Here is a 14,150-nt window from a genome sequence, read left to right as displayed (position 1 = left end):
TTCAACTTTAACAGTTTATATCTTCAAGACTATTTAAGTTATCGAAGTGGTTTTCATCTAATTTTATAGCAAATTTAATTGTGAACAAAACATGTTATACACAAAATGGCGTAAATGTGTCCTTTTGGGTGATTTTAGGCCATTTTCAATGAATAGTTCAATTCCTCTAAAGAAAACAAAGATGGCGTCGTATTTCAAGATGGCGGACCTAAAAATCGGGCACCCCCCCATAAATTGTTGTATTTAGGGTATGGAAGAAATGTGCAAAAGCTGCAGCTTTAATCCATCAGGTCACGATCCTTGCCGATATTGTCTCTAAGCCACCACACTATCTGTCTTGAGCTTCGTCTCTGTGATTGTGTTTCATCAGTCCTTAAGGTTTGTAGAGGCTCTTGAGTGGCAGATTCTTCTATCACCTCTGCATCGGGATGAGAGACATCCTGGGTCTCGTCTACTAAGTTTACATCGCTATTAAGTTCCATTGTGTGGTTCTCCGGTGTTGATTCATCATCAAAATCTGTTCTCTCAGCTTGTTTTCCACAAGGAGCTAAGTTGCGTGTAGACACTGTTGTCTCACGCCCATCTGGCAATCGTACATGAGCGTAATCGGAGTTTCCTTCCAGCAATGTCACCTCCTGCACTATTGGTTCATACTTAGAGTTTCTGATAAGACGTCTCATCAGCACTTTTCCAGGAGTCATCAACCAGGTTGGTGTGGAAACACCATTTTGTGATCTTCTGGGATGTCCAAACATTCGTTCATGTGGCGTACAATTCGTGGCAGTACAAAGCAAGGATCGGATAGAGTGAAGAGCTTCATCCAGAACTAATTCCCACTTTGTCACGTCAAGTTGATAGTTCTTAAGGGCAAGTTCTACTGTTCTCCAGATTATACCATTATATCTCTCATCCTGGCCATTACACTGAGGGTTGTAAGCAGTAGTCCGACTAGAAGCAATGTCGTTTAAAGCGAGAAACTCCTTTAGTTCTTTTGAAAGAAAAGAAGATCCCTGATCGGAGTGAATGTAGCTAGGAGTACCGAACAATGAAAATAACTGTTTCAGTTTGCAAATAACAGTCGAAGAGGACATATCAGGACAGGGGTACGCAAATGGAAATCGTGAGTACTCATCAATGATTGTTAGCATATACCGATTTCTTGTAGAAGAGGGAAGAGGACCCTTAAAATCCAGGCTAAGACGTTCAAACGGTGATGTTGCTTTTATTAATTTTCCATCATGTTTGAAGAATCTTGGTTTTACTTCAGAACATACCTTACAGGAAGCAGTCATTCTTCTTACCTCATCAAGGGAGTATGGTAAATTTTTGCTTCTTATCCAATGATACATACGAGTTTCACCAGGATGACACATTCTTTCATGATATTGATGAAGTCTGTTCATTTTGTCGCTCATCGAGCACACTCGTGATAGAGAGTCAGCAGCTACATTCAGTTTACCAGGTCTATAAACAATATCATAACTATAGCTTGATAGTTCTAGTCTCCACCTTATGATTTTGTCATTCTTAATTTTCCCCGATATCTTAGAGTTGAACATGAAAGAGACAGACTTCTGGTCTGTTATTAGTTTGAAATGTCTGCCTAGCAAATAGTGTCTCCATTTTCGTACTGACTCCACGATTGCATATGCTTCCTTTTCAACCGAACTGTGCTTTAGTTCACTATGAGACAGACCTCTTGAGAAAAAGGCTACAGGTTTTCCTTCCTGGGTCAGTGTTGCTGCTATTACAGTGTCAGATGCATCAGTCTCAACAGTGAAGGGTAGATCAGGATTTATGGGACTCATTGAGGCATTTTCAATCTCTTGTTTCAGTTCATTAAATGCCTTTATAGCCGTTGCGGATAAAGGGAAAGAGCTGGTTGTCAGAACTTTAATCTTTTCAGAAAATCGTGGGACATATCTTGAGAAATGGGAAAACATTCCTACTGCCCTTCTTAGGGATGATGCGTTTGTGGGCAAGGGGAAATTCTTTAGAGGTAAAAGCCGATCAGAATCTGGCTTAATGGTTTTGTTGCTTATTGTATATCCAAGGAGACTAATAGATTTCATTGAAAAAGAACATTTATTTTCATTAATAGTCAAGTTATACTTGCTAGCAGCGTTCATCAGCCTGTTTAGGTTCCTATCATGCTCCTCTTGTGTTTTACCACATACTGTTATGTCATCTAAATAAGCAAATGTGTCATTAAGATTTTCTGCCCTGATTATGCCATCAATAACTCTCTGGAATGCAGCAACTCCATTTGTCACCCCAAAAGGAATTCTGGTAAATTGATACAGCTGACCACATGCTTCAAAAGCTGTAAAAGGCTTATCTTCAGCCTTGATCGGTATTTGATGGTAAGCGCTTTTTAAATCAATGGCACTAAACACTTCATAGTTAGCAACTTTATTGACAATTTCTTCAAGATTTGGGATTGGATAAGCATCGAGACTTGTAAATCTGTTTATAGTGTTAGAGTAGTCTATTACCATACGCTTCTTATGGTTTTCGGAGCTGGTAACAAAAGCTTGAGCTCTCCATGGAGATATAGGGCCTACTTGGTTCTATTACCCCTTCATGCAATAGTGAGCGAATTTCTTCTGAAATAAACTGATAATCTGTTACTGTATGACGGCGAGATTTCACAGAAATAGGGTGACAATCATGTGAAATATGCTCAAATAGTGAAGCTTGTGGTACATTTGCAGCAGCTACAGATACTATAGCAAGAGGAGATTCGGGTCCGCCTAATGTGAGTTCTAATTTAGAATGGCGACTGAGTAAATCATGACCTATTATCAAATCACAACAGAGGTTGGGTAAAATGCACAAAATCACATTATTGTATGAGTTACCAAGAATCTTCAAATTAACTTTGCATTCACCTTTAGTTTTAGAAGTTAACTCAGAAGCCGCCATTGATACTTGACTGATTTTAGAAGGATAGGTTTTTATTTTCAGCTGATTTACTAAGTCACTACTCAGGAAACTAGTGGTACTACCAGTGTCAATTAGGGCTTGAGCTGCTTTACCATTTACATTAACTGGGACAATAGCTTTTGAAAGACCTAGGGGATAACTTGAAGAACAACTTATGTGGCTTATGACAGATGAAGTTGTATGTTTAATTTTTGAGTTTTGACCTAAACTTGATTTATCTATTTGAGAGGAAGACTTACATACCTTAACAAAGTGACCCTTTTTACCACAACCTTTACAGTAAGAATTTCTTGCGGGACAGTCATTTCTTGGATGTCTATTGAATCCACAGAAGAAACATCTATTATTACTCCCAGAAGTAGCGGCTATGGTTGGATTATTTGTATCATCGTCTTGAACGATTGAGTTTTCTTGTTTTAAAACTGAATTGAGATTTGAGCTGGGTTGATATAGGAGGGCTTGTTGTTGTGCACTTTCCAAACAACGGGCCTGTTCATAAGCATCTTGAAGAGGCAGCTTAAAGTTCTCTAGCAGTCTCTGGCGAATGTGTGGAGCAATCAGACCATTTACAAATGCATCTCTAATGCAGTCATCTCTATTTTCTTCTGCAGAAGTAGCTTTAAAATTGCAGTCTTTGCTGAGTATCTTTAAAGCTTCTAGATATTGGTCAACTGATTCTCCTGGTTGTTGCTGACGAGTAGATAACTTATGGCGAGCAAATACTTCGTTCACTGGCTTACAATATAGATTTTGAAGATTACCAATTGCATCTTTAAAATTCAAACATTCACTGATATAAGTATATACTGAAGGCACCACATAGTTAATTAGAAGTTTCAATTTCTCAGATTCATTTGCTTCTGTCACTTCAATAAAATTTGTAAATGTCCTGAGCCAGTGATTCCATTCCATTGCTGCTGTTGAAGAGTTTGGATCTATTGAAAGTTTTGCTGGAGCAAAATGTTTTTCCATGATTGCAGATATTGTGTTAAATAAATTGTTGAAGAATAAAGATTGTTTGCCTTGAATGAGTAGGCTTTATTTAACACAATTCAAGTAATGGAATTCATAAGTAAGAGTTAAATCTAGAGAATGAAATAATGATTACAAACATTCAACATAAACAAATAAAATAACAATGTCCAACAACAGCTGGGAATATTTTCTATCACACTCGTTGAACATAAATGCGAATTTAATAGATTAATTGAAAATCAATCCAGGCAAATGGAAATTTGCTTATTCGTCAGGTTTGCTGCAGCGGGGGTATTAACTCATTATTCTACATTGTCGTAGTCTTCACTGACGTCTTGAGTTTGAATATTTCTTTTTAAACAGGTATTATACCCACAATGACAAAATACTGTGCTAGGTAAGCCTGAGCTCACGCAACTACATATTTTTCAATTCTGTTCACTGGTGTATATCAAACGCAAAAAAAACTTGATAGGAATAACCAGGTTAGGTTCATATCTGAGTTTACCCATAGCTTACTGAGGTTTACTTCACCAAAATGAATAACACAGCTCATTTAGATCTTGAGATATAGATCTTTAATAAAAGACAGTCCTTAAAAATTGAAAACCTAATGTTAGTTAGAGGTCTACAACTCACCTTAATCTCTACATATTTAAATGAAAATTATCTCAAATGAAAGTTCTAAGTTGACCTAGTGTTTTTAGACAAGAACGAATAACATAGTACACATAGCAGCTGAGAAATATGTCTTTAAATACAGAAGAAAGTTAAGAAAACACAACTTTTATTCTACGTTTAAGCTTATAACTCGCCCCAAACACGTCAGATATTAATAAATAATAGCTCAAAAGAACCGCATTAATTCACTGAGTATTTTCATACCAAAACATACAATATCACGTAAAAATAACTCAAAACACAATCAATAACTAAAGATAAATTGTAAAAAAAATATATTTTTTTGTTGGTTGGGGGTCCACAACCCATATTATTAAACTCAACCGATTTTAATAGTCAATGGGTTAAATTAAAGCCAGTAACTCACTGATTATTTCTAGTATATAACATTTCATGTAACGTAATTATAACCGGAGATAATATCTTTAATCAAAGACAAATCTTGGAAAAACTCAAATGTTAGTTGGTTAAAGTTCTATAAATCTCCTCAAACCCGATAGATTTGAATGACCAATGCCTCAAATGAAAGACAGGAAGTTTGCTGAGAATATTATTATCGAAAAATATAATATCCCACAATCAGTACTCTAAGTAACAATCTTTTATTCAAAGAAAATTATTCAAACATTAAAATCTTTGGTGGTTGAAGTCTTGTAATTCGTCTCCGACTCGTTCAGTTTCAGTGATCTTTATGGCAAATGGTAGCCAGTTGTTTACTGAGTGTTTTTATTGCAATACATACACCATCTAATAATAATAACTCAATGGGTTGATCAAAATTTAAACTTTCCTTTTTGAAAAAATATTGTTTCTTTGGAGTGGAGATGAATAGATTGACCTTAAGTCCTTAAATATAAATAGGTAATAGTTACAATGAAATTTGGTAATTTTACAAACATTTTAGTACCAAAAACTGCCAGTGAGAAGTACCGGATGGTCTCAGGAAAGATGTTACAATTTTATTGAACATATAAAATATCCATATTTTTCATTGAAAATCAATAAATAATTTATTTTCTAAAGCTTTGTTCTATCGTTATCCTTGATCATATTTTGAGTAATTAAGGCGCAAAAGTGAAATAAAAATAAATATGACATTATTTTTTTATAAATTATAAAGATTAAGCAAGACATAACCTCAATCTCTCAAGAACGGAGTTGACAGTTTACCTCAGTATCTCGAAATATGGTAGATTGAGATTAGCTGTAGAGTGTAGAGTAAGAAGAGGTAAAATCGAAGATCACAAAAACTCTGTATTGTGATTGGTTTAAAATGACGTCATCTGAATTTCGGGCGGTCGTATGCTCTACATTTCCAAAACGAGTCACTCAACTAGTGATTTCCAACTCGATTTCCAGTTAACACTTAACATTTTTAAGTGTTATTAGACATATTTTTAATTTACTTTCTGTAAATTTGATAACTTGAATGCTTGAACATACAAGTAGGTGGAATGTTTGTCCCTCATAATGTATCTCCATGGACCCTATATTAAATGTTCTCAAAATGCTCACTGGTGAGCAGCACTGTCCGTTGGTGGAGTTTTGAGGAAGAAGGGGACAGCCATATTGATGTTTTTGTTGACTGTTTTATGCTCATGTGTCCTACTTGCTGTTAATAAACAGGATTTCCTTTCGCCCAAGACAAGTACCTTATACCTTGTAACCTCCGTGTGTGCAACAAATACTGTGTGTCATATACTAACATTTTAACTTTGACTTTATTTGGGAGACACCTGTTATCTTTCAGAAAACATAAGCTCTGGATATGTGAATCTATCTAGGTTAGTAGTTGAGTGAAAATTTAAAAACGTACGTTTTCATGTCCCTGGCCTTTTACTTCGTAGATACTGGATTTGTAGTTTATTATTATGTGTTTTAATATTTTTTGGGACGGGGGCAACATGTTACACACATTTATTTGGTTTTAAATAGGTTCTAGGTATTTTTTTCGTATTTTTAAAGTCTCGAAATTCACGACCATGACGTGTCCCTAGGGTATATTTTCCAACTTTCACGCTGTTTTTAGACTAATTATTCATGCCGAAATATATAAAGCCATATTTTTATGTCATCAACGGTTATTAAACTTACAAAAAAGGAGCATATTATAATTTTATTGTCATTGCAAACTGACTACCATGACAAAATAAGTCTGTCCCTCAATTTGGCGTCACGACCATTTGGGAAAAATTTTCAACTTTGGAGTATGGCAGTGGCAAGCCTGGCGTCGATGGAGTCAGTTGGTTTTAGAGACTAGTTCGGGGTGTACGTCAGGATTGTAGTGCCGGTCGTTTCGAGTTGAAAGGAGGAATTACAAGATTAATAAAGGAAAGATTGTGTTTTTTTGTAATTTTGGTCTGTCCATGACCGTACGTAGTCATTCAATGAAGTAGACATAGCCTTATGGATTATAGTGTGTTTGGTCGTGACAATAACTTTAATATAATTGTAAATTGAACAGTTTAGTTCAATTGAAACACATATTTTTATTATAACTAACAGTATAATTGAAGGATTGTTTAGAAATATTTAGATTATTTAAGAAAATTCACGACCGTACCGCTTGTCCCTGACCATCACGTTTACGATTTCTATCATAAAAATTTCAAAAATTAAAATATCGTCATATTTCAATGTTTTATACACAAAAGAAGCACACCTCTATACAAACATAACGATTTTTCGGGTCTCAGGTAAGTTTTTTCGGAGTCATACAAACTTAAAAAGATTTTATTGGCTTTTTTCAATTTTTTGAGTTTTTTTATTTTTTTTTAGAAAGACCAAATATACCAAAAGCTCAGTGACCTTTTTATCGTATAATGGTCATAAAAGTAAATTAGTTTATCGTTCAATTGAAACACATATTTTTATTATAACTAACAGTATAATTGAAGGATTGATTAGAAATATTTAGATTATTTAAGAAAATTCACGACCGTACCGCTTGTCCCTGACCATCACGTTTACGATTTCTATCATAAAAATTTCAAAAATTAAAATATCGTCATATTTCAATGTTTTATACACAAAAGAAGCACACCTCTATACAAACATAACGATTTTTCGGGTCTCAGGTAGGTTTTTTCGGAGTCATACAAACTTAAAAAGATTTTATTGGCTTTTTTCAATTTTTTTAGTTTTTTTTTTTTTAGAAAGACCAAATATACCAAAAGCTCAGTGACCTTTTTATCGTATAATGGTCATAAAAGTAAATTAGTTTATAGCAAAACATAGTTATAAAAATAATATTAATTATTTTTAATATTCATTTAAACGTCTGTTATGGTTGTGACAGGATTTTGTGTTTTTCTACTAAAGATGCTCTTTAAAAAAAAAAAAAAGACTACCAAAGATATTGCGGTACCATGGACACTTTATGAAACTTCAAATTTTAATAAAATAAAAAAAATAATAAAAGTTTTGAAAAAAGGGGAAAAAAAATTGCAAAGTGCTCTTCCTGAAAACGTACGTTTTTAAATTTTCACTCACGTACATTACAGAGATGTACAGTTGAGGTTACGCGAAATCATTAAGCGGTCATTAAACTTACAAAAAAGGAGCATATTATAATTTTATTGCCATTGCAAACTGACTACCATGACAAAATAAGTCTGTCCCTTGATTTGGCGTCACGACCATTTGGGAAAAATTTTCAACTTTGGAGCACGACAGTGGCAAGCCTGGCGTCGATGGAGTCAGTTGGTTTTAGAGACTAGTTCGGGGTGTACGTCAGGATTGTTGTGCCGGTCGTTTCGAGTTGAAAGGAGGAATTACAAGATTAATAAAGGAAAGATTGTGTTTTTTGTAATTTTGGTATGTCCATGACCATACGTAGTCATTCGATGAAGTAGACATGGTGTTAATTTTTGTTTATAAGATATTTCAATTGCTAGATTAACCTAGAAGTCCACTTTGTATCCTCGGACATGAGGTGCAGAGCTACCGACAGAACAGAGCTAAATAACACGTAATTTCACGACCAAAGTTTCACTTTTAAATTTAAACATTATTGCCACCAGGACTGATGTAGAATGATATGATAGGTTACGTACCTTTTTTATTCCATCTCCAGACCTAATATAGTCAAAGGGTGACTAGTGTTTGTACCTCATAACGAAGACTTCTGTCGGATTTTGGACCAATCAATTTGATGAAAATGGGTTTGAAAATGGGTCATTTCTGACCCGAAACTAGTCACCCTTTGACTATATTAGGACTGGAGACGGAATAAAAAAGGTACGTAACCTATCATATCAAAGTTTCACGACCATCGCAGGTTTTTTCACGACCAATCCAGCCTTATGGATTATAGTGTGTTTGGTCGTGACAATAACTTTAATATAATTGTAAATTGAACAGTTTAGTTCAATTGAAACACATATTTTTATTATAACTAACAGTATAATTGAAGGATTGTTTCGAAAAATTTAGATTATTCCAGACAATTCACGACCGTACCGCTTGTACCAGACCATCATGTTTATGATTTCTATCATAAAAATTTCTAAAATTAAAATATCGTCATATTTCAATGTTTTATACACAAAAGAAGCACACCTCTATATAAACATAACGATTTTTCGAGTCTTAGGTAAGTTTTTTCGGAGTTATACAAACTTAAAAAGATTTTATTGGCTTTTTTCAATTTTTGGAGTTTTTTTACTTTTTTGTAGAAAGACCAAATATACCAAAAGGTCAGTGACCTTTTTATTGTATAATGGTCATAAAAGTAAATTAGTTTATAGCAAAACATAGTTATAAAAATATTATTAACCATTTTTAATATTCATTTAAACGTCCGTTATGGTCGTGACAGGATTTTGTGTTTTTCCACTAAAGATGCTCTTTAAAAAAAAAACTACCAAAGATATTGCGTTACCATGGACATTTAATGAAACTTCAAATGTTAATAAAATAAAAAAATAATAAAAGTTTTGAAAAAAGGGGAAAAAAATTTGCAAAGTGCTTTTCCTGAAAACGTACGTTTTTAAATTTTCACTTAGTTACAAGTGACTGAACAGAAAAATGTAACCACAATGGAGGTAACTCCCATGGATAATTATTAATTAATATATAGTATAAACTAGTGTACCTGTTGCTCGAATTCGAGCAATTGCTAAGTATTACAGGCGTTATTTTAAAACGAATAACAGTCATAACTTCTGATGACTTTAATATATTCGACTCAAAGATTATGGAAATACTAAAGATGTACATAATAGATCGATATAATCAACATTTGTTGTAAATAGTGTTTTCTACAAAAATAGCCTTACTCATAGCTGCATTGGGTTTCCAGACACATTGTGTGTCCAAAAGCCAGCACGACTCCCTTCCCCATACCGCCCTGAGCGATAGGGATCATTGAGATTCGCTCTAACCTTTCCTCTCCCCTTCATGGGCAAGTTTTCATACCTTATCTTTCTTAGTTTTTGTTTGTTTCTTTTTTTTTTAATTGTAATGCCTGTATGTATCCTTTGTCTTTTCCTATTTCCCTAGCTACTTTTCTAAACGTCTCAATTGCTTCCTTGTCACTCATCATGTTTTATTTTCTCATCTCTAGGCCTATCTTATCCAAGACATATTCATGTTCTCACCTATTTGTCTCCTGAAGTGAGCAATTTATAAATACCTGACTCGTGGTTTTTATTTCTCCACATCTACATACTTCCTCTTCCACCTGGTGAAATCTTCACAAAATCGCCTTAAAATTTTCAATGTCCTGTGACAAACTGCGTTTCATAATGGCCCATCTCCTAATCTTGTTCCAGTCTCTTTCTGATGTTAGGTATAAATACAGTAGAACCTTGATAACAAGACTCTCACAGGGGTCATAAAAAAAGACTTGTTATCAAGGTTGACTTCTTACCGAGGTTTGCAATGACATGTGATTAGGGGTAAAATAATTTCAAGGGGATTTGAAAATGACCCTTGTTATCAAGGGTGACTTGTTATCGAGGGTCTTCTTATTGAGGTTCTACTGTACGAACGTTTACCTTTAAAACGTTAATATAGAACACTCTGCTCCCAACGCATTTGCCACTCATCTAATATCTCCTCTCTCTTCTGTTTTCAAATTAGTCCTACCCTCCTCCTTGTCTTCCAAAATCAACAGCTTATGCAGCGATTATCCAACAGTCCTAAATTGAATGTCAAATCCTCTGGCGACTGTTGGAGAGCTCACTTAAACCCAGCACGGAAGGGTGCTTGCTGTATTCGGCTCTCAACGACAATAGGGATCTTGATAACTCTCTTGATGCCATTAAAGAATATGTAGAACTGAAAATATCTGAAATTTTGTTGGATGTTTTCATGATAAATATGCTAAAATCCATATACACCCCATAAAACCACAAGAAACCCAGTTCACATGATCTACATCTAATCAAGACAGTAAGTAAAACTCAACCTGTTGAGGGAGTGTTTATTGTATTAAACCTAAACCAAATTACAATAATAGAGTTATCAAGATCCCTTGCCAACTCCTCCTTATCCTTAGTCACATAAAACTATGGTCATAAACATAGGAATATGTATTGGAAATTTTCTCTGTAACCCTTTATTAAATAGATTATGTCAATTAGAATTAGTTTGTTTTTTTAGCTACGGTATTTTAAAACGTTTATGTTAGTATGTGGAATTAGTTTTTCAGTGTAAACAAATCCAAAAACACTCATATTTGCACCACAGCCCTCTATGAATGCCTTTTATCATGGTCTGGCAAGGATGCATTCACTTTTCATGCTGGATAAGTGTTTACTGACTCTCTTAAATTCAATAATATCAAAAGTGGAGCTTCATCAACAGTAGGCCTAGCGGGTTAAAATTTTATAGGATACAATTTTCACTTATAGCCTACCTCCACGACCCTTAAATGGGGAATTAAAGATGCCATATACTACTTATAGGCCAGTAAAAATAGGTTTTTACCCGGAAATAATTCCTGGAAAGCTGGAAATCGTTTTAATCCTGTTGTTTTATATAGAAGTAAAAGGATTTGAAGTTTGTCCCATTTTACCAGGTGAGCTTCTGACCTGGGACCACAAACACCTTGAAATTTAGGGTTATTTTTTAGTTTTTGCTAAAACGTCAAAAAACAGTCCAGCCTACAGAAATACAAATCATAATGGAATTGTAGAGCATAGAATTCCGCATCCATTGAGTATCTGTTGATGAATATCGAACCAATAAATAAGTGATTTATAGTAATTTAAAAGTTATTTTATCAAGAAACTAGCTGGCCCGACAGACGTTGTCCTGTCCTAATGTAGTTTTATGTCAAATGCTCGTTCATTTTCAAGATGAGCTCGTTCGCATGGCTCAATCACATCCTGGTTGAAGTTCGTTCGCTACGCTCACTCACCACTCACCTTTAGGTTGGAGCTCGTTCGCTGCGCTCACTTGCCTTCAGGTTAGCTCGTTCACTATGCTAACTCAACTCACCCCCAGGTTGAAGTTCTTTCGCTACGCTCACTCACCTTTTGGTTGCAAATTAGCTGTTGTCATAAATAAAAAAAAAATGATAGTGCTGCACCCTGTTAGTAAACCTATTAACTTTTTAATGCTATTGAACATCACAGAATCAAATAGTTTAGTTGAACCAGCTGTTAAGATTCTTTAATTCAATTTAAATATGAGTACTCATAAGGTTAACATGGGAAACTCCAGAGCTACTGGGGCGGAACCCTTTTGACGGATCTGCACCAAACTTGACAAAAACCATCCTTGAATAATGCTTAATAATACCTGAAAGTTTCATTACAATCTGTCAAGCGGTTTCGGAGTCCATAAAGGACAAACAAACAAACAAACAAACATACATTGGATTTTATATATATAGATGATTGAACATTGCATTTTAACATTTATATTACTTCTAGAAAATGGATTCCAAATACATTATTACAGTATTTACAAAGTAATAATACAAATTACAAAAAAACTGATCAGAGTTTTTTGTCTCTTTTGTCGTGAATCCGGAACTGCAGGTCTAACTTCCTCCTCGTCTGTACGCGCGTCATTGCTTATTTGTGGTTTTTCTTTCTCTGGTGGGTTGGTGCAAGAAACACCTTTACAGTGTTGTATATTTGACTCCGTTCTTCCTACAAGTGCAACCACTTTTACACCCTTTTGCACACTTACATGGGACAGTGTTAAGAAGATCTGGTGGTGCAGCTTCAACATTTGTTGGATTTGGAAGTATCCCATGCTTAGATGAATTCCAGCCCCAATCAGTAGGCTTTACCTTCCGCGTGGTCGAATTGAGTCGCATTAGTTTCTCCATAAGATTCCGTCGAAGGAGTAAATACATTGCAGCCAGTGTCAAATTTGATGAAACAATGTCCCTCACCTTGCCATAAGAACACTTTCTTGCATATGACGCAATCTCATAACCATGATTACTGAAAAATTGAAGCAAGAAAACTTTACTGTGAAGCAAGCTGCCGAGGATGCAGATACTACTATCCCCATGCAAGCCATCTAACTAGCTGAGCAGTCAGAACGTGTTATAATCGTGGGGAAAGATATTGATATTGACCTTCTTGTGCTCTTAACTGCATTTGTTCCCAAATCATCCACTATATACCTCTTGAAAATCGGGGAAAGGGAAGTCCAGCAATACGTTTTATTCCCCAGTGAGATTCAAATACTCTTCTACCTTTAAAAGCAATATCTGGTTTTACGTGGATTTAGTGGCTGAAATTGCTTACTGATTGGTGCTGGAAGTCATCTAAGCATGGGATACTTCAAAATCCAACAAATGTTGAAGCTGCATCTTCTTAACCCTATCTCATGTAAGTGTGCAAAAGGGTGTAAAAGTGGTTGCACTTGTAGGAAGAACGGAGTCAAATGTACAACACTGTAAAGTTGTTTCTTGCACCAACCCACCAGAGAAAGAAAAACCACAAATAAGCTATGACGCGCGTACAGACGAGGAGGAAGTTAGACCTACAATTCCGGATTTACAACAAAAAAGACAAAAAATCTTATCAGTTTTTTGTAATTTATATTAATTACTTTGTAAATAATAATGTATTTGAAATCCATTTTCTAGAAGTAATATAAATGTTAAAAATGCAATTTTCAATAATTTCTTAATAAAATAGCTTTATTTAAATTACTATAAATTGGTTCGATTTTCATCACCTACTCAATGGATGCGGAATTTTATACTCTACAATTCCTTTATGATGTGGTTTTCTGTAGGCTGGACAGTTTTTTGACATTTTAGTAAAAACTAAAAAATAACCCTAAATTTCAAGGTTTTTGTGGTCCCAGGTCAGAAGCTCATCTGGAAAATGGGACAAACTTCAAATCCTTTTACTTCTATATAAAACAATTTCCAGCTTACCGGGAATTATTTCCACGCACGGCCAATTTTTTAACTATAATTTTACTGGCCTATTAGTTTGTTCTTAAGCTATTTTGACCACATGCACTAAACCCATGGAATTTTGAGGTTTTCAGAGTATGAAATGGCAAAAAATCATATTATACTCCATACAATCCTCTGTAAATCCGGTTTTCATTGTCTGACCAGAATT

General features: G+C 34.8%; 1 protein-coding gene across 1 annotated transcript; it reads right to left on the bottom strand.

Annotated features, from left to right (window-relative positions):
• Window positions 1-278: 278 nt before the first annotated feature.
• On the bottom strand, window positions 279-12,813 carry LOC128996650 (uncharacterized). Its single transcript, XM_054422077.1, has 3 exons — window positions 12,748-12,813; window positions 3,190-3,681; window positions 279-2,570 (listed from the first exon to the last, which is right to left on the bottom strand). The coding sequence occupies exons 1-3, from the start codon at window positions 12,811-12,813 to the stop codon at window positions 279-281; spliced, it is 2,850 nt and encodes a 949-aa protein (XP_054278052.1).
• Between the last annotated feature and the right edge of the window lie 1,337 nt (window positions 12,814-14,150).

The sequence above is a fragment of the Macrosteles quadrilineatus genome, unplaced genomic scaffold (genome assembly GCF_028750875.1).
Source record: "Macrosteles quadrilineatus isolate MER2022 unplaced genomic scaffold, UCM_ALF_1.0 Scaffold_1__1_contigs__length_201487025, whole genome shotgun sequence".
NCBI lineage: Eukaryota > Metazoa > Arthropoda > Insecta > Hemiptera > Cicadellidae > Macrosteles > Macrosteles quadrilineatus.
The sequence above is the reverse complement of the archived record's forward strand: the minus strand, read 5'-3'. Positions and strand labels throughout refer to the sequence as shown.